The sequence below is a fragment of the Corvus moneduloides genome, chromosome 17, assembly GCF_009650955.1.
Source record: "Corvus moneduloides isolate bCorMon1 chromosome 17, bCorMon1.pri, whole genome shotgun sequence".
Taxonomy (NCBI): domain Eukaryota; kingdom Metazoa; phylum Chordata; class Aves; order Passeriformes; family Corvidae; genus Corvus; species Corvus moneduloides.
The window spans coordinates 7,134,295-7,153,096 of NC_045492.1; the positions used below are offsets into that span (position 1 = coordinate 7,134,295).

The following is an 18,802-nucleotide window of genomic DNA, read 5'->3' on the forward strand; positions in this document are numbered from 1 at the left end:
GTCCCCAGCCTGCCCTGACCCAGGTCTGTGTCTGGCACCAACTCTGGCTGAACCTCCTGGTGCTGGGGGCCTCAGGTGATTTCAAGGCCACTCTAGGACCACATGGGGCAGCTGGGGGCAGCCAAGCACACGCTTTATTGCTGGAGGTGGTGGGGAGGGACAGGCCAGCTGGGGCCCATGACTGTCCCATGTCCCCTAATGAAGGCATCTTCCTGCTGCAGAGGAGCTGCTCTCTCATCACACAGCATCTGAAAAGGAGGATGTGCTTTTAGGGAGCAATGAGACTGCAGGAGCGAGGGGCCAGTGGCCATGATTGCAGCCATGCTGGCCAGCTCCATGAGAGCTCCATCCTGCTCCGCATCACTTCAGATCCCCTCGCCCTGCAAATGCATCTGCTGGGAGCAGAGCAATGGGGTAGCAGCGGGAACTGGCCTCACAGTGATGCTGAGCTGGGAGCATGCTGAAGGCTGTGCCCTTCATACAGGTCAGCTGGCACCCTGCATGACCTGGTGTTAGTCCAGGTACTGGCCCCATCACAGTGGCCATAGGCCTCCTTATCACCAGGCATCCGCGTGCAGACGTGGCCGCAGCCGTTGCTGCAGCACTTATGGCCCCAGGCACACTCCTCATCGAGGCTGCACCGGTCCAGGCAGGTCCCACCGCCCCCAGGCATGGGGCACGCTCCACCTCTGCCTGCAGGGCAGAGCACCCTGCTGCGGGCCACCCAGCTGGGACACCCCATGTCTCCTGGGGCAACACCTGGGTCTCCTGTGCCTCACCTCCAGGAGTGTCCACGCAGACACGGCCGCAGGAGGTGCGGGTGCACCTCTGTCCCCAGGGACACTGCGAGTCGGCCTCGCACTCCTCCGAGCACCGCTCAGCACCGTGCCAGGGCACAGCCACGGTGTCGCGCTCTGTGGGCAGGGGAGGATGGTCACCTGCTGACTCTGAGCTGAGGCTGTGTGTGCTCATCACTTGCACGGAAAGAGGGGGATGCATGGAAAGAAGGATGGGGGCAGATCATATCCCTGGAGCGTGTGACACCCCCACAGGTACAGCTGCCTTGGCAGACCCAGCTCAGGGTTCCAGTGTGGTCGTGGTGAGGGGTCCTCATTGGGGAGGAAGGGTCAGGATGCCCTGGGAGTGGGTGCCAAGGGGACCTGGGCTCTGTCCCTGCTGGGCTGGGCAGGTGTGAGGGGCTGACCTGGCAGCGAGGCTGGCGTGCAGACATGGCCACAGCCGTTACTGCAGCACTTGTGGCCCCAGGGACACTCCTCGTCGAAGTTGCACAGGTCCAAGCACGTGCCCCCCTCCCTGGGGATGGGGCACACTCCCACTCTGCCTGCAAGGTAATCATCCAGCTGGGGGGCATCTGGCCTGGGGCACCTCACCAGGGGGCACCCCAGGGCAGCCCCACATAGCTCCCGGAGGGCCTGGCTGGTTCTCACCTCCGGGGATGTCCATGCAGACATGGCCACAGCCGATGCTGGTGCACCGCTGTCCCCGGGGACACTGTGAATCAGCCTGGCACTCCTCTACACACCGGCCATCAGCTCTGTCCCCACTGTCTGCAGGGGCACAGCAACCAACTCGCCGTCACCTCGCTGCCCTTGGGGTGCAGGGGCTAGCTCCCCCCTAACAGGCTGTGCCCATTACCTCTGGGCACGGCCACGCACTCCCAGCCGCAGCCGGTGTCACAGCACTTCTCCTCTCGTCCGCAGGCACTGTCATCCAGGCACTGGCTCCCGCGCCGGCGCCGCGGGTCCCAGCACGGCTCTGCCCGGGGGCACTCCCCGGGGTGCTCTACCAGAGGAGGGGACCCAGGTGAGGGTGGAGGTCCCAGCCCTGCTCTCACGTCACTTCCCTGGGCTGGTGGCCGGGCTGCCACGCTCACCTCGGGCAGGGCGGGTGCAGCGCATGGCGCAGCCAGAGAAGCAGCACTTCTCCTGCCGGGAACAGTCCCTGTCGTGGGTGCAGGAGTCCATCTCCGTGCACGGCTCCGATGTGCGTTGTGGCCTCACCTTTGGGCACTCACTGGGTTTGTCTGAGAGGGGCAGGAAGAGACAGCAGGAGGAGGGACCACCCTGTGTTGCAGGCACCTCCTTTCCTGCAGCCTCGGGCTGCCCTGACAACTACCCTCGGGGTAGCGCCGTCCCGCATCCTGCACCCAGGAGCTTTGACAGCATTCCTGGTGGAATCACTGTTCTGGCGACTATCTCCTCACCTGGTTCGGGGGCTGAGCACACGTGGCCACATCTGCTGCTGCTGCAGCACTTCTCAGCCCCCGGGCACTGCCAGTCCTTGGTGCAGGTGGTGCCACACGGGGTCACGGCCAGCGGAGCCTCCTCAGCCAGCGGGCAAATGCCTGGTTTTTCTGGAGGCAGGAGGCAGTGGGGCTGGGGGTGCAAGCAGCAATAGCGGGTCTTCCCCACCCAGTCTCACAGTCCCTGGAGCTGGGGGACACCCCTGCCCGTATCTGGCACCTCGGGATGGGGGCAGGCAGACATAGTCGCAGCCACTCAGGCAGCACTTCTCCTCGCGGGGACACTCGCCGTCGTGCCAGCACTGGGCTCTGCAGTCATAACTGGGGAACAGCCCGGCACGGACTGGGCAGAATCCGTCCTTCCCTGCAGGCATGGTGTGGAGTGGCTGCAGTGCCACTGCTTGGAGACGCAGCCGTGGGGACCAGGGCACATGGGGCTGTCGAATCTTTGGGGTGGCTCCCGGCCCCCTCACCTTGACTGTTTGCCACACAGTGCCGGCTGCACAGCTGGTGACAGCAGACGTGGGATGGGGGACAGTCCTGGTCCTGGAGACATCCCCACTGGTGCAGCAGTGGCCGTTGAGTGGCCGGGGCAGGGCTGGTGTCCTCTGCACCGTGGAGCAGGATGAGAGCAGGATGGTGGCCTCACCAGAGGGTGGTCTCACTGTCCCCTTCCCTCCCCACTCCGGTGCCCACCTGGGAGCTGTGCAGTTTGTCCCCACCCCAGGCCCGGCAGAGCCACCCTGGCAAGCATGGGGTGGGGCGTCCCGTTTGTGCCACAGCTCTGTGCCATGGTGGCTGCTGCCCCACGGCATCATTCCCGGTCTCTGAGCCATGTCCCCGCCCGCACTGCCCATCCTGTCCCATCCTGTCCCATCCTGCCTCACCGGCCGGCACTTCCGGCAGGCACTGGTGGCCACAGCTGCTGTTGCAGCATTTCTGCGCGTCGGGGCAGTCGCCGTCGCCTCGGCACCGCTCCCGGACCGGTGGTGGCTGCACCGTGGGGCCCTCGCTGAGCTTGGGCTGGTCTGGCAGGGCAGAATGGGTGTGACGATTCAGCATTCCCCACTGGCCGCCCTGCCTGCGCCGGGGGTCCCTGGCTCCTGCCATGACCCACAAGTTCCTGGTGCCTGCGGCCACGTCCCAGCGTTGGGTTTTCCCGGCAGCTGCCAGAAGCTGCCGGAGCAGGGGAAGCTGCCTGTGCTGCCCCAGTGGCCAGGGCGTCAGGGAGACAACTATGGCACACAGGGTCCCTGGGGCGAGCCAGATCTCCCAGCCTCCTCGCCGAGTCCTTACCCTGCGCCGGCTCCAGGCAGGCAGAGCCGCAGCCCAGCGGGCAGCACTTCTGCGCTCCCAGGCAGTCCTTGTCCTCCAGGCAGGGGAAGGAGCAGGGGGCGATCAGCCGCTCAGGGGCTGCTGCCGGGCAGGCACCGGGCTTCTCTGCAGCGCCGAGGGGCCGAGAGGTGAGGCTGCACTGCAGTGTCCTAGGGCAGCACCGGGAAACCTGCCCCTGCCAGACCCCTCTGCCTCCCCCTGGCTGGACCCATTCCTGTGTCCCATCCCAGAGCCTTCCGCACATCCCGGCGGCGGTCAGGAGGCTGCTAGCAGTGCGCGGGGAGCTGCACCATAGCAATGGGGATTTCACAGGGAATGGGACAGGGAAAAGGGTGCCAGCTGCCCCGGGACAGAGGTGGTGTCAGCGGCTGTACCGCGGTGCCGTACCTTCTGCCGGGGGGATGCAGCGCAGCCGGCACTCCCAGGGGCAGCACTTGAGCTCAGCGGGGCAGCTGGAGTCGTTGGCACAGAGTGGGGACTCCAGGCGCAAGCAGCGCATGAAGTCCCGTGGACACCTCCCTGGTTTCTGGGTGTCCCCTGCGGTGGGATGGCAATGTCAGGACAGTGCCAGAGCCCCTCATCCTCCATCCCTGGAGAAGCAGGATGTGGGGCTCTCTGCAGGGGACAGGGAACTGGAGCAGGGACTGCAGCCGCAGGGGATGGAGACTTCTCTGCATCATGGCCTGGGGCTGCTGGACCCCCACATCGAGACCTGCATGGCACAGCACAGTGTGGCACAGTGTCATGGCATGGCATGGTGTGGCATGGCACAGGCTCATGTGTGCCCTTGCAGGGCAGCAAGTGCCACGTGGAGTGTCACTGGCCCTGTCAGGGTGAAGCCAGCACCGAGCCAGCACCAACTGGAGGTTAGGATTTATTCCTGAGCATCCTGCTGCTGCGAGCTTCCTCACTGCAAGCAGCACACTCCTCACTGCTGCTGTCTCTTCCTCTTCCTTCTTCTCCTCCTCCTGTCCTGGCACCCCATGCTCCTCTCGGCCATGCTGGGAAAATTGGGACAGCCCTGCCTCCGGTACAGGCGAGCTCCAGCTGGTGCCTGTGCCCGGCTCCTGCTGACAGCTGCGGCTGCGGCGGGAGCCGCCTGTGCCAAGAGCCCGCTCGGCTGCGGCGGGGCCGGGTGTTTGGGCTGCAAACAGACGCTGCCGGAGTTTCACCGCAAACAGCAGCTGCTTGGTTCAAACAAAGAGGCACCGGCTGTGGTCTCGGTGAGGGCAGAGCCACACCGCAGCTGGGCACCACTGCTCCAGGCATCGTCCCACGGCGGGGTGCTGGCAGCAGGGGTCTGTGCCAGGATGCAGCCCGGACCCTGCTGCATGTGATTCCTCTGGGAGCTGACAGTTGTTGCGCCCGTGGGGTGCAGGGGGTGCCCACGGGGGTAAGGGCATGCACACATGCCCCTGCACCCTGGGGTGGGAGCAGGGTCCCCCAGGCAGCAGGGCTGTGGTGCAGGTGCTGCAGCCAGCTGGGACATGGTCCCTGCTAGCATATGCTGGGCAGGGATAGAGGGGACATGGCAGGGACACGGAGGCCGGGATGCAAGGAGCTGCTCCCAGGCTGCCTGTGGTTGGCAGCTGCTGGGTTTGACTCCTGGTACTCACCGCCCTTCTCTGGTGTTACGCTTGGCTCTGCCCTGAGGATGAGGAGGCCCAGGAGGAGGAAAACTCCTGGGCTCATGGTGCTGCCGGGGATGTGCATGTCTGGAGCTGAGCTGGGGCTTGGTTTAAAGTCTGTGGTAGGGGTGCCTGAAGTGCCAGGGCAGCTGAAGCTGAGCTGCTGTGGCAGCTGGTTGTGCTGTGGGCAGGAGGGGCAGGAGGAGGGGCAGTTCCCAGAACCTGCCGGCGCCCCGCCAGCCATCCCGCTTATCTCTGCCCAAGCCCTGCTTTGGGGTCAGGGCGACCTGCGGGGCTGGGGAGGCCAGATGGGGTCAGACACTGCTGGACCCCATGTTGCACCACTCCATCCCTGCTGCAGCTGGCTGCCACTCCCTCTTTGGGTGCCCTTTCAGCCTCACTCACCCCTCTACTCCCTGGAGTGGGGACTGATATCCAGGGGACTGCTGGTAGACCCCATGGCTTGGTCCTGGCATGGCAGTGGGAGCAGTGCAAGGGGTTCTAGCAGCTCTACTGCCATGGTGGTGCCCCTCAGCCAGGTGTAGCTTCTGTGCACAGGACTGATGGGGATCCAGCATCATGAGTAAGCAGGTCCTGCCGTGGACCCTGGCATGTGGGTGATGCTTCCTGCCCCCTTCCTTGTCTGGGTGCTCCATCTGTCCTGACCCGTGATTGCTTTTCCCACCAGGTTTTCACACTCTGGGATGCAAATGAGCCCTTCCTTGGCACAAGGAATCTGAGGGAACTGGTTCTCCAGTCCTGCCGAGGGGACATCATGCAGCCCCCAGGCCCAGCAGGATGGTTACCATGGAACGACGATGGCTGGAAGTCACCTGCACAGAACCAGAACCCTCTCCCTGCCCTGGGGCAGTGCCTGCGTGCAGGGATGGCTGCCTGCACCTCCCTGCCTGCACGCAGCCCAGGCTGCCAGCACCCCTGGGAACCAGAGCACAGAACAGGGATGGTGACCCAGAGCACACGTGGCTGTGGGATGGTTTATTCTGTCTCAGGGCTGTGGAGCAGCTGGGGTCATGTGGATGTGGGATTTCGCCTCATGCAGTGTTGCCAGGAATCTTGGCCATGCAGGCAGTATGCAGCCCTTAATGGCATGGCTGGGGGTGCCAGGGACCCTGACCAGAAGCAGCGGAGTCAATGCTGGTGCCATCCTGCCAGTGCAGAGGGTCCAGCGCAGGGATAGGTGTGGGGGACAGCAGCACCTCTGCTCAGCCCATGGGGGCAATGGCAGTGGGGTGTGGGATGACCCTGAAATGGCAGCTTCTGGTGCAGCCCTTCCTGGCCACGGCTACACTGTACCTGGAAGAGGCCAGTGAGGGGGTCAGTGAGGATGGGGGATGAGGGATGGGGGGCCCTGTGGTGCTCACACCCTGGGTCCCACTCTGATCCCTCCAGGCTGGGCCCAGGAGGCAGCAGGCTGTGTGGGGACTGTACCTCTCAGTGGGCGGACACAGACCCGGCTGCAGCCCTGCAGGCAGCACTTCTGGCCAAGGGGACAATCCTTGTCCTGCAGGCACAGGAGGAGGCACTTGGCTGCATGATCACCCTCTGCTGCAGGGGGACAGAGACCTGGCCACGCTGGCATATGCAGAGAGAGGAAGGGGTGAGGGGCTCAGGGCACCCCTCCAGGATGGTGGAGCTGCCCTGCATGCAGGGATGAGCTCCTCACCCAGCTTCTGCCCCACTGGACAGCAGCTCGGGCCCCATTGCCCCTGGGAGGGTCATGGTGACAGGGTAGGGAGGGGGCACAGGGGGCTTGGCTGCATAGGGTGCTGATGGTTTACCCTTGGTGGGTGGTTTGCAGATGTGTCCACAGCCAGTGGTGCAGCACTTGTTGTCCCCAATGCAGTCACTGTCGGTGTCACACAGCTCCAGACAGGGCCCCAAAGAGCCCCGCAGCACCATGGGGCACACGCCAGGCTTTGCTGTGGCACGGTGGCTCCCTGGTGACAGTGAGGAGTCTGTGCCAGGATTCTGTCCCCAGCCCCGCTCCTGGCACAGCCTCCGTCTCCATCCTGTTTCTGTCCTGTGCCTCCATCTTCCTTCCCAGAGCACCATGACGGCCTCAGCCACCAGCTTCACACCCACACCAGTCTCACCCAGTGAGACCAGTCACAGCTCAATATGGGATGCCAGCTGGTAGCTGGAGTGGTGAAGGACAACCCTTGCTCTGGTTGCAGCAGCACACAGTCTGAGGGGGGTGCAGGAGGGAGGGTCAGGAGGGGGTTCAGCCTTTCACCCACTTGGGGCCATCTCCCACCCATCACAGAGGAGCTGGGCATGGGGATCCCTTCCCACAGCACCCTGAGGGCCAGCTCTTGGCAAGGGGCTCATGAGGGCTGGGGCTGTGCCCAAGGCAGGCGTGTGGGACCAGGAGCCGCAGCCAGCGGCACACGCTCCCTGGGGCCTGGATGGATGCCACCAGCTGCACACTCGGCCAGGCACAGCTGCTGTGGCTTGTCCAGAGCTACGGCCGGGCTCATGCTGGGCTCTGCCAGGGGGGAGCTGGGCTAGCACCAGTGCCTTGGTGGGCTGAACATGGGGATCAGAGAGGGCAGGTGGGGCTGTACCTGTGTCTGGAGGGGTGCAGGCCAGCCCACAGCCAGAGAAACAGCACTTGAGTTCCCCAGGGCAGTCCCGGTCATCAGTGCAGTGGTTGGGGCAGGCAGCAGCTCTCCTCTGGGCACGCTTCCGTGGGCAGAACCCGGGTTTGGCTGCAGAGAAGGTGCAGGGTTTGGCATGCAGCCAGCCTGGCCTCACTGCCCATGGCTCCCCTACAGTGCGATGGGGGCTGTGGACCCCTGGGGCTGTCCCAGGGCATCCTCAGCCTGGCATGGGGATCTCCAGGACACCTCACCTGGTTCAGCAAGCACGCAGCGGGTGCAGCAGCCACGGGTGCAGCACTTCTTCCCCGAGTGGCATGTGGTGTCATTGTGACATCTTGTCCCACAGCTTGGCCCGATGGCACTGCCAGCATGGGGGCAGTAGCCCGGGCTCTCTGCAGAGGGAGATGCTCCATGCAGCCGTGTTCCAGGGAGCAGGGCTCACTCTGGGGTGCCAACACAGGCACCAGCCCACGTCCCACCCATTGCCCGATCCTTGCGCTGGCATCCCTTGGAGTAAGCAGCGGTACCTGTGGTGGGCAGGAGGCAGGTCCAGACCTTCCCAATCTGGCAGCACTTCTCAGCACCAGGGCAGCCATGGTCGGAGAGGCAGTACAGTCTGGGGGCCCAAGGGGCTCCGCTCGTCCCCGCTGGGCACTCTCCTGCTTTGGGAGGGGCGGTGGGGGTCCAGTGTCCCTGCAGGGTCCGGTGTGGGGATGCAGGGAAGGTGAGGGCAATGCCCTGGTCCCCGGGCCTGTGCTGCTGGGCCAGGGCGAGCAGTGCCAGGAGCACCAGAAGAAGGGTGCAGTGGCCCAGCATCGCGCTGCGATTGATGTGCTTCTGGGTGATGGGCTGGGATTTAAACCCTGCTGGAATGGGGGCTGGCCAAGCCAAGCTGCTCCTTCTCATGGAGGCAGTTTCGGGACTGTGGGAGTGCTGGGCATGAACAATTCAGCTTGGGGGAGACTCCCGGGAGAGTGCTGGGCTCGTGGCCCATGGCTGACACATCCTCCGCAGCTCCTTTTCCAGGTCACTGGTGACCTGTGAGCAGCTGGGCCAAGGGCGAGCAGCATTCCCAGAGCCCCACCATTGCGAGCATGGATGGGACACAGAAGCAGTGTTCTGCCCCAGTCTTCAGTGTCCACTGGATCCCTCCTGGCATATGTGGAGCAGGGAGAGCTGCTGTGGAACTGTGGTGCTGTGCCGGGGTGCACAGCCTGCACCTACACCGCAGAGAGAGGGGGAACCAGCACCAGACACTGGGCAGTGCTGGGCAGGGTGTGGGGCTCACTCAGTCCTGGGGGATGGCTCTGGTCTGTCCCCTGCCAAGGGCAAAGGCTCTGGGGGTGCCAGCCCCTCTCAGGCAGGAGGGACATGCTCCAATCCCAGGGGCTGGGAGCAGGAGCAGGCAGGTTTGGAAGGAACAGGGCCCCTGGAGACCAGTGGAGATCAGGAAGTGCCAGGGGAAAGCAGGACAGGAGCAGGAGCCCAGCTTTGAGCAGGCGGGAAGGCATGTGGCAGAGACAGGCATGGGACCAGGGCATGCGGGTTGCACTGCCCAAAGCTCCTTCAGGCTTCTGCTGTGGGCAGGGTGCCATGGCCAGGCTGGGAAGGTGGACGCAAGGACAAGTTTGGGTGATGCTTGTGTACGGGCACACACTGTAGCCTGCTTGTCCCCTGGCCATTGCAGAGCGGGGAGCAGAGAGCACCTCTGCTCTGACGGGACACGGACACAGCTGCACTTCGACAGCTGTGCTCCAAGCATGGTGGAGGAGCCAAGGTGGAGGAGCCAGTGTGCAGGGACAGCTGGGGCCATGGACCTATGGGACAGCCTCAGGCAGGGCACAGGCTGGGGACCCTTGGAGGCATGACAGAGTCAGTCAATGCTGCTGCTTGTGTGGAGCCCTTCCAGGCATCCCTGGCATAGGATGGAGAGGCAGCCACAGCTTGTGATGGAGAGGGGGCCACAGCATGGAAGAGAGGCAGCCATGGTGCAGGATGGAGAGGCAGCCACAGCGTGACAGGGAGAAGCTGCTTTATTGGTGAGAGTGCAGGGGGCTAGCCCGAGCAGGGAACCCCAGGGAGGAAACTGAGGCTGAAGGCTCCAAGCCGGGGGGATGGTGCAGGGCCAGGACCAGGGCATGTGGGATGGGCATCGGGCAGCAGCTTCCCTGTGGCTGGGCTGGCAGGAGGCAGCTGCACCTGCAAAGGAGCAGAAGCTGTGAGTGGGATGGGTGCATGGGTGCCGTGCTGCGGTGCTGTGGGATCCCTGGGGCTGGGATGCACCCAACTGACCTCAGTGGATGGGCGTCACACAGGAGACCTTGCCGCAGCCATTCCTGCAACACTTCTGGATTCCAGAGCAGTTGGCATCAGTCTTGCACTGGTTGGTACAGACGCCCAGCATGGGGATGCCCGGGTTGACAGGTGGGCAGGTGCCAGGCTTCTCTGAAAGGCAAAGGGACATGGCTGAGACCTGCTGGCCCTGCCATGGGGGGCAGGGCCCACCCAGCAGCTCCCAAAGCTGCAAGCATGGCCCTGGCCCCTATCTGCCATGGAGGAGGGACCACCATGGTACCCGGCACTTCCCCCATCCCATAGCTCTGCTTGCTGGCATTCCTTGCCAGCTGGACCTGATGGGGACACATCAGGGAGGCCACATGGCATGGTGGTCCCCAACAGCCCCTATGCCCAGTGTTCCTGCTCAGGGACATGTGGCTGGCACAGGTGCCAAGTGCAGACATGATGAAGGCCTTGGCCCTGCTGTCCTGTACAACTGCCCTGGATGGCCCTGGCTGTTTCTTCATGGCATGGGGGCTCAGCCTAGGCCTCAGACAGGATTACGTGCCCCCCAAACAGCCTTTGCCTGGCAGTGCAGGGCCCCTGCTCCGCTGTCCCACTGCCTGCCATGGGCACTGAGCTCTGGCTCTGCACCATTCTGCCCTCCACTGTGGTGCAGCCAAGCCAGCGCTGTCCCGCAGGCAGCCATGGAGGCACTGGAGCCTCTAGGTCACATCCATGTGTCTGCAGCTGTGGATTCCAACTCCTGCACCCATCTCCTTGGGTCACTCTCCAGAAGGACTGTTGTGGTGAGCGTGCTCAGCACAGAGCAGTGCCCACATCCTGGGCTGGCAGCCGCCCACAAGGTTGAGAAGCTGCAATGGGGAGTGGTGCAGACCCCCACCCTCTAGCCAAGCCCTAGCATCATTTGGGGGTGTTCACTCAGCCCCTGCATGGCTGAGAGGAGGAAGGCGTGAGCATAGCCCAGCAGGAGCACACCCTGAGCATGCTGGGCTCCCATGCAGCCCCCGATCCCCGCGCTGCAGCCGGACACACATTGGGCACCCAGGCCTGTGGCGACCACTGCACCCTGGAGCACCAGTACTGCCGGCTGGGATGGGCTGTTGGCTCGTGGCAGTGGCACCGGCTCTGGGCAGCACGGCCAGGAGCAGGAAGGAGTGTTACCGTCAGGCTTCTGGCAGGCCTTGCCGCAGGCTGCCGGGCAGCACTTGAGGGTGCTCTCGCAGTCGCCATCGGACTGGCACCCCACCGTGCAGTTCACCGCATCCATCGCCGGGCTCGGGCACACGCCGGCTTTTGCTGCAAGGCAAAGGTGGGGGCGTGGGCAGGCGCGGGGCGGCCGGCGCCGGGCAGGGCGAGGGCTGCGTCCCTTTCCGGGAGATGCTGCCCCGGCCCCAGGGCTGGCTCCAGGGATGCTGCCGAGCCCAGCCGCGCTGGGCACAGGCTGGTGCTCGCCCCGGCTCCCACGCCGGCTGCCCTGGGGCTGGGAGGGAGGGATGCTGGCCGCTCGCCGGGCGTGCCGTGACGAGCCGAGCTGGGCCATGCGCTCATACTCACTGGTGTCATTCTGGGCGGATGCTGCCGGCAGCTCTGCCCAGAGAGCCAAGAGCCCCGCCAAGATGAGGACGCTGCGGGCCGTGGGCATGGTGCAGGAAGCGGCTGCGCTGTGGCCGCCCGGCCGGCCTTTAAGCTCCTCTCCAGGTGGGGCCGGCGGGCTCGGCCTTCCGGGTGGCTCCCAAGGGCCGGGCAGGGCCAGGCTCCCCCTTCGCGCTTGCACAACCCGAGTATCAGGTATCTACCGCTGCTGGCTGCCGACCAGGGAGGGGGAGCCTCGAGGAGACTGGGCGGCCATGCTGAGAACTCGCCCGGCAGGAACAGCAGCCAAAGCACCCCTGGCCACGGCCCCCGCACGCCGGACCCCAGACAGCCCCACACGGAGCCCAATGGGGCGCTGGGTCGCCACGGCCCTGCGTGGGGATCGGCCGTGGGAATGAAGTGGTACCGCTCGCACGGAGCGAGGCAGGCGTGAGTGCAGCAGGGACAGGGCATGACCCGTCCCTGCTCGGACTCACCCTGCACTGCCACGGCCACAGCCATGAGCTTGAATGGAGCCCCTGGCCTGGGTCGCTGGTGCCCCGAGGCTGGGAGGAACCAGCAATGCAGACAGGGCTGTGGCTCAGCTCTACAACTGCTCACCCAGCTCCTGCTCCTGTTCCAGACACTGTTCTCCTCCAGCTCTTGCTCCTCAACTGAAGGGTCCTCCAGGCTGCCTGTGCCTTGGGCAGGCGCCTCCCCCAGGGCTGCGCTGCACCTCCTCGCAGCCACAGGAGCTCCTGCCTGGCCACAGCCCTGTCCCACAGACCCTGCCATCCTCACAGCCTCCCACAGCACTGGGGATGCGGATGGACCAGCCGAAAGCACCATTTGTGCAAGTGGCTGTCAGGGAGTGAGCCACTGACATGCACTCCCAGTGCTCCGGGGCACAGTGGTATTGGGGCTGTAAAACCCCAATCCCTTTGGCCTGTCTGGGATACCCTTCCCATGGCACGTCTGGTGGGTCAGGACACTCCACTGCCCCTGGCAATGTCAAGCTGGGGATGGTTTGAATGGGCCCAGCTCGCCCACTTGGTGTGGCTGCCTTGCTCACATCAGCATTTGCCAGTCTGCCAGCGCCCATCTCCTCCACAGACTCCTACAGGAAGAGGAAACCTGCCCTGTTCCTGGTAATGTGCCCTTGCTGCTGGCAGAAGCAGCCCCAGCTCCGGGCTGGAGCATCCTGCAAATTTGCATGGGCCAAGGGTTCATGGGGCCGAGACATGATCCCTGCCTGAGTCACGAGCTGGCGCGGCTCTGCCGGGGTCCGTCTCCAGGTAATTTAACCCCACAGTCAACAATGTGGCACGGTGGCGTGGCAGTAAATCAGTAACTGTTTGCCTTTGCCTGTGGTCTCCTCCCTGCCCAGGTGTTTATGCAGGAACAGGAGCCGGCGCTGACGGCTCAGCCGCCTGCCCCATTGCCGCACCTCATGTCACCGCTGTGGGCAGTGGGAGTGACACATGGGGATTGGGCAGAGGCCTGGGGTGCCAGGGGGATCATCAAGGCAGCCCTTGTGCCTGTGCCCTCCAGGATGGGGACCTGCTGGGGAGCTGCCGGGACCTGGCCACGCTCAGGCTGGCTGGGATGCTCCCATAGTGGCCCCCACTGGGCTGGACTGGGATTTAACCCAGGGCCAACATCGGGATGCCAGGAATGGAAACAACCATGTTGCAGCCCAGTGGCCCCTGCACCAGGACTGGAGCACAGTGCTGTGTTGGCCAGAGTGGGATGGGGGTGGTAACAGCTGGGAGGTGAGCACACTCCCCACCAGGATGGAGGGGAGAGACCTCCACCATACCTGCCTGTGTTGCACAGGGACAGAGCCCACCTGGACCCAGCAGCAGCTTCTCTAGAGCAGCAGCACTGCTGCCGGACCCACACTGGCCACCCAGGGTCACTGGTGTCCCACTGTGTCTGGGCTATGACCCTGTGCTGGTGCTGTCTTTAAGGGTCATTGCCCTGGTCTGACCCTGTGACAGCTCTGCCCCAGCATGGGGTGACCCCAGTGTGGGGTGACCTTGGTGCTGGCAGGGAGCAGTCAGCACTGGGAGGCTGTGAGGGTGGTTGCCAGCAGCCAGGATGCACAAGAGCATCTGGATGGGAGTAGAAGGGAGCCCAGAAATGGAAGGCTCATGGAAGGACACGAGGGGGAAACAACAGGGGAAGCTGAGAGCTGGGGAGAGCAGTGTGAGCGCCAGTGGGTTTGCCCACAGTTGTGCCCCAGCTCCAAGGTGCCCAGCTGGCTGCTGAGGACAATCCAGCTGAAGCTGCCTCCAGCCAGCCAGAGCACCTGGAGAGGGACTGAGCGAGCTGGTAGCTGGGCCAGCAGCTCCAGCCCACGCAGTTGGCATCGCCTTCTGGGAGACAGGAATGCTTTGGCTCCTGTCCACAGTGTATGGCATTTGGGATATTGGTGTCCCCACCCTGGCTCTGCCAGGTGCTTCCTCGGCAGAGGCTGAGGATGGCTGTGGGGAGTACAGGGGCCTGCCAGCTGTCCCTATGGCCAGGGAGGATCCTGGCTGAGCACATGGGATCAGCAGCCCCAAGCCTGACCCCAAAGGCTCTTCTCTGCTGCATCCCTTGGGAGCTGTGCCCACCACCATTGAGCCTGGTCATGGCGGCTGCACCCAAGTCTCACGGGTGACCGTGGCTCCTCCATGGCAGCAGGGAAAGTACTAGAGTCACATCTCCTGACTGCTGAGGGAACGTGGTCAATGATTAAAAGGGGCACACTGAGGTGCCCCCGAGCAGTGAGCCAGCCTCCCACGGCTGGCACAGAGCAGGGACAGCAAGTACAGGGGTAGAGAGGGACACCCCATCCTCTGGAGACGCTGGGCCCTGCAGTCAGCAGCACAGGGTCCCAACATCATGGGCATGGATTGGTGCATGGCCCCTCAGGTCCAGCTGTGCACCTGCCGAGGGCTCCTGCTACATCCTGCCACGTCCTGCCACTGCCGAGCCCCCCCTGCCCACACTGCCCCTGCAGCGCACACCTCGGTGGCCCTGCTCTGTGGCACGGCCGCAGCTTCAGTGGTGCACGGATGCTCCAGAGCCTGGGATGTGCCTGGCTCTGTGCTGTGGGATTGCTCCTATCTGCTCGTCCACTGGGTTCCAGTGAGACCCCAGCCGCAAACAGCCCGGCAGTGCTCCAAGGGCTAGCAGAAGGCATCCACCCCAAGCCCCCCAGCACTCACCTTTGCTCCCGGCAGCCACAGGGACTGCCTGCAGCTGGGCACACAGGGCCAGGATGCCCAGGAGCAAAATGATGGTGGTCTTCATGTTGGTGAATGCCACAGGTATGGACGGGCAGTGCGGGTCGGCAGGGTTTATATCTGTATGGGGCCGGGGAGGGGCCCTGCACACAACCTTTGTGTGCCAAAACACTCACTGCTGCTGTGTGTCACAGTTGTGCCCGAGGCAGTGACGGCCTGAGAAATGATTTACCTGGCCTTGTCCAGCCCTGGCAACCAGGCTGCAGCAGGGGGAATGACTCTCAGCACCCTCATGGGGAAAGGGAAATGAGGCCATGGGCTGGGGTCACCCCACAGCCATGGGGAGCCCAGAACTGCCCAGCCATGACAATTAGATGAGTTTGTGGGATAGGAACCCAGAGGCGACTGCTCAGGAGGATGTTCCCCTGGGAGCTGCTGTCCTGGCAGTGTGTCACTGGGGTGTTTTGGGACAGAGCAGCTGTGGGTCCATGGGGCTGTGCCCACCCCAGAGACCCAGCGCCTGCCTGCCCCAGTCCTGGCCTGGTGCCTGCATCATGCCACGTCTGCCCGTGGAGCCTCAGGGGTCAGCTAGCTGGGTCCTCGCGGGCAAGCATGGCCTCAGGGGGAGTAGAGCGTGGGAAGCCTCCATGAGACACAAGGCTGGGTGCACCCGTTGCTGAGCACCATTCCTCCGTGGGGACAGGCTGGTGGCTTGGTGCCGACACGTCGCTGGCTGCAGACATGTCCCAGCAGACGGGTGCCGTGGCAGGGTCAGCACTGGGGCTGCCTCTCAGCTCCCCATACTCCCAGATTGGTGAGAGGTGACCCTGGGATGCCCAAGGTCAAAGGTGTGGGGAGGTCACAGGGAGCCCAGCTGAGCACGTGAAGGGTGACCATGCCAAGGGTGAGGTGTGCTCCTTGCTCTTGGGGACCCCATGGTGCTGCCACTGCTGTGTCTGAGACCCTGCCAAGCAGGACCTCTGCTTCCTGCATCCCATCCCATGCAGACAGGGGCATGGTCAGGGCACTGCAGCCCTGCCAGGGGGCTGTTCTGTGGCTCCTCTCATTGTTGAACCGTGGCCATGCAGGCACAGCTCTCTGTGCCTCACTGAATGCTGCCGACAAGTTGGGCAGAGCAGGGCTGCAGCAAGGCACAGGGGACAGCCGGGGCTGCAGTGGGTGGAGCGGGACAGGATCAGGATTTTTAAGAGGCTGGTGGAAGAGACTTGTCCCATGCTGGAGCTGGAGAATGGCCTCAGCTTGGGTCCCAGTGTGTGTGAAGGGACAGCAGGGACACTCCCTGCCCGGTAAGTTGTGACACGGCCAGCCTGCCAGGATGCAGGCATCTGTGCTGAGGCCAATGTGACCTCTGTGGCCTCATCCAGGGTTTTACAGCTCAACGATCGTACTTCCCCACTTGGAAATTCCTGTGTGCGTCACCCCTGTTCCGAGCAGCCGAATGCATTTGTTACTGCCAGAACTCTGGGTCTGAAGGAAAAGGAAACATGAGCAGGAACCAGGGGCTTTGAGAGCAGCCTGGTCACATGCATGGGGTCCCTTTGGGTGACACCTTTGGCCCGATGTGGCGTGTGCCGCAGTGCCGTGGTGGCGATGTGGGGGTCACCTGTCTCTCCCTAGCAGCCCTGGCCCTTTGGCTGGTGCTGGCAGCCCCGGGCTCTGCGGGGAACCTTGCACTCCTCCTGCCCCGGCTGCCGTGTGCCCGATGCGTCACGGCGTGGAGCGACATCAGCGATGGCCCGTGCCAGTCGTGCGGCACACGGCAGTGTGAGCCCGGCGTGCCCTCCGCCACTGGGCTGTGGGGAATGGACCCCCTGGTGTGGGCAGCCCCCTCCCCACCTGCACCCACCTCCCTCCCGCAGCTCCTCCCAGCGGTGCCGGTGCTTCTGGCGGCTCCCCCCGTCCCCTCCCGCCGTGTGTCGCGGCTCGGGGGCCGGTCCCGTCCTGGTCCCGGCGCCGATCCCGCGCGGCGGCCGGCAGAGGAGGCTGTTGCTCCGCCGGAGCGCACCGGGAGCGGGGCCGGGCTCTGCCGGGCTCCGGCAGCACCGCCCCGTCCCCGTCCTCGGGGGCGACCCAGCCTAAGAATGTGGAGCTGCTGGTCCAGGGGAGGCCACGGAGATGCGCCGAGGGCTGGAACACCTCTGCCCTGGAGCCAGGCTGGGAGAGCTGGGAGTGTTCAGCCTGGGGAAGAGAAGACTCCGTGGAGGCCTTATGGCACCTTCCAGAGCCTAAAAATGCTCCAAGAGAGCTAGAGAGGGACTTTGAACAAGGGCGTGGAGTGACAGAACAAGGGGGAATGGCTTCCCATTGACAGAGGACAGGGTTAGATTAGAGATTAGGAAGGAATTTTTCCCTGTGAGGGCACTGAGGAACTGGAACAAGCTGTCCAGAGAAGCTGTGGCTGCCTCATCCCTGGGAGTGTTCAAGGCCAAGATGGATGGGGCTTGCAGCAACGTGGTCCAGTGGAAGGTGTCCCTGCCCATGTGCTCCAGGATCACTTGCTCCCTAGCTGGCACCGTGGCTGCTGCTGGGTGCGGACATGAAAGTTCCTGTGTGGGGGAGGCATCCCCAGCACCCTGTTCCTACAGCTTGGGGAGCTGAGGGAGATCAGGCAGGACCACAGCTGTCCCCCAGCTCAGGGTGAGGAGGGTGCCCCACACAGGCAGTGTACTGCCCGCTCCAGCCCCACTCAGCCCCACCTTGAGCTGTCCTTCACAGTCTGGCTCTTGGGGTTAACAGCACTGGCTGCCTGAACACCCACAGGGACTGCTGCTCCATAGCACCTCTAATAGCTCCTATCCATAATGCAGTGAAGCCAAGACAAGATGTAAGGGGCTGGGCTGGGCTGGTGCTGGCTGCTCGCGGCTCTGTGCCACGCGTGGCGCCTGGCTGGTGGCACGGCCACGCGTGGCGCCTGGCTGGCGGCACGAGAAGGCGGCCTCCCAAAATGGGGATTTTATTACAGCCATACATCACAGCGGCGGCCTGATGCGGGCAGACAGCGGTGATTTTTCTTCATGGTTTACAGACAAATGAGGGGAAGGAAAATTGATGTGAACTTTGCTATAGTGAGAGGTCAGGCACGGGCAGGGAGCTGGTTATGGATGAGCCAGGGACTGCTGGGGCTGTCTGTCCCTCGGGCCCCTCCCGGCCCCCTGCTCCAGCCTGGATGGATGGGAGCAGCAGGACTGGGAGCATCGTGTCCAGCATGGAGACTGTGGTGCTGCTCCAGGGGGTTGGAAGAGCAGGGGCTCCCATCCCTGTGGAGGGATGCCAGGGGGATGCTCTGCTGTTCAGGGGGACCATGTGAGCAGTTTTTAATTCCAGCATGGTTTGGCCATGCAGTGACAGGTGGGCTGCTGTCACTGTCTGCTGGCAAGACCTCGGCTGCTTTCACCACAATTAAAGTTGCCTCCAAACATCAGTCCTGCCCAGTGTAAGATAACAGCTAATACCCTCCAATAGCAGCTATCAGCTTCTCCACACGGTCCATAAATATTAATACAATTCTAATTAGTTCCTTTAAACACATTGCCTAAATTAAGCATTTCCAGGGCAATAAATCAGCAGCAGGTTGTCCACTCACCCTGCTCATGCTCATTGCACAGGGACTGATAAACCCCATAGCACAAAATTAACGTCTCCCCTTAGATCCAAGGAGAAGAGGGGCCCAGGTGCAGCGTGTGAGCTGGGAACACCCTGTGACCCTCACCAGCAGTAATTCGTTGATGTATTTCTCCAGGTGTGCCTGGTTTGCATTCCCAGTGATTTGCTCAATACCAGGACTGCCCGTGCCTCACCCTGGCAGACAGTGCCTCTGGATTGATGGCT

General features: G+C 63.7%; 3 protein-coding genes across 5 annotated transcripts; all 3 read right to left on the bottom strand.

Annotated features, from left to right (window-relative positions):
- Window positions 1–67: 67 nt before the first annotated feature.
- LOC116452641 (progranulin-like) lies at window positions 68–5,845 on the bottom strand. Of its 2 annotated transcripts, XM_032127279.1 has the most exons (11): window positions 5,215–5,845; window positions 3,986–4,135; window positions 3,560–3,703; window positions 3,151–3,291; window positions 2,737–2,871; window positions 2,484–2,627; window positions 2,225–2,374; window positions 1,895–2,044; window positions 1,657–1,803; window positions 1,449–1,568; window positions 68–914 (listed from the first exon to the last, which is right to left on the bottom strand). In XM_032127279.1, the coding sequence occupies exons 1-11, from the start codon at window positions 5,468–5,470 to the stop codon at window positions 361–363; spliced, it is 2,091 nt and encodes a 696-aa protein (XP_031983170.1). In that variant the 5' UTR covers window positions 5,471–5,845; the 3' UTR covers window positions 68–360. The 2 variants fall into 2 exon arrangements, with proteins under 2 accessions (XP_031983170.1, XP_031983169.1); XM_032127278.1 differs by lacking the exons at window positions 3,560–3,703; window positions 3,986–4,135; window positions 5,215–5,845 and adding an exon at window positions 1,205–1,342 and having other exon boundaries at window positions 3,151–3,452.
- Window positions 5,846–5,847: 2 nt separating this feature from the next.
- Window positions 5,848–9,768, bottom strand: LOC116452642 (WAP four-disulfide core domain protein 3-like). Of its 2 annotated transcripts, XM_032127281.1 has the most exons (6): window positions 8,375–9,768; window positions 8,099–8,239; window positions 7,812–7,955; window positions 7,026–7,184; window positions 6,676–6,819; window positions 5,848–6,540 (listed from the first exon to the last, which is right to left on the bottom strand). In XM_032127281.1, the coding sequence occupies exons 1-6, from the start codon at window positions 8,751–8,753 to the stop codon at window positions 6,530–6,532; spliced, it is 978 nt and encodes a 325-aa protein (XP_031983172.1). In that variant the 5' UTR covers window positions 8,754–9,768; the 3' UTR covers window positions 5,848–6,529. The 2 variants fall into 2 exon arrangements, with proteins under 2 accessions (XP_031983172.1, XP_031983171.1); XM_032127280.1 differs by having other exon boundaries at window positions 5,848–6,819.
- A 94-nt stretch (window positions 9,769–9,862) lies between these two features.
- On the bottom strand, window positions 9,863–12,012 carry LOC116452643 (WAP four-disulfide core domain protein 2-like). The gene is given in 4 exon segments (XM_032127283.1): window positions 9,863–10,046; window positions 10,140–10,292; window positions 11,310–11,444; window positions 11,703–12,012. Coding segments are annotated over 3 exon segments (582 nt in total). The 5' UTR covers window positions 11,998–12,012; the 3' UTR covers window positions 9,863–10,046; window position 10,140.
- Between the last annotated feature and the right edge of the window lie 6,790 nt (window positions 12,013–18,802).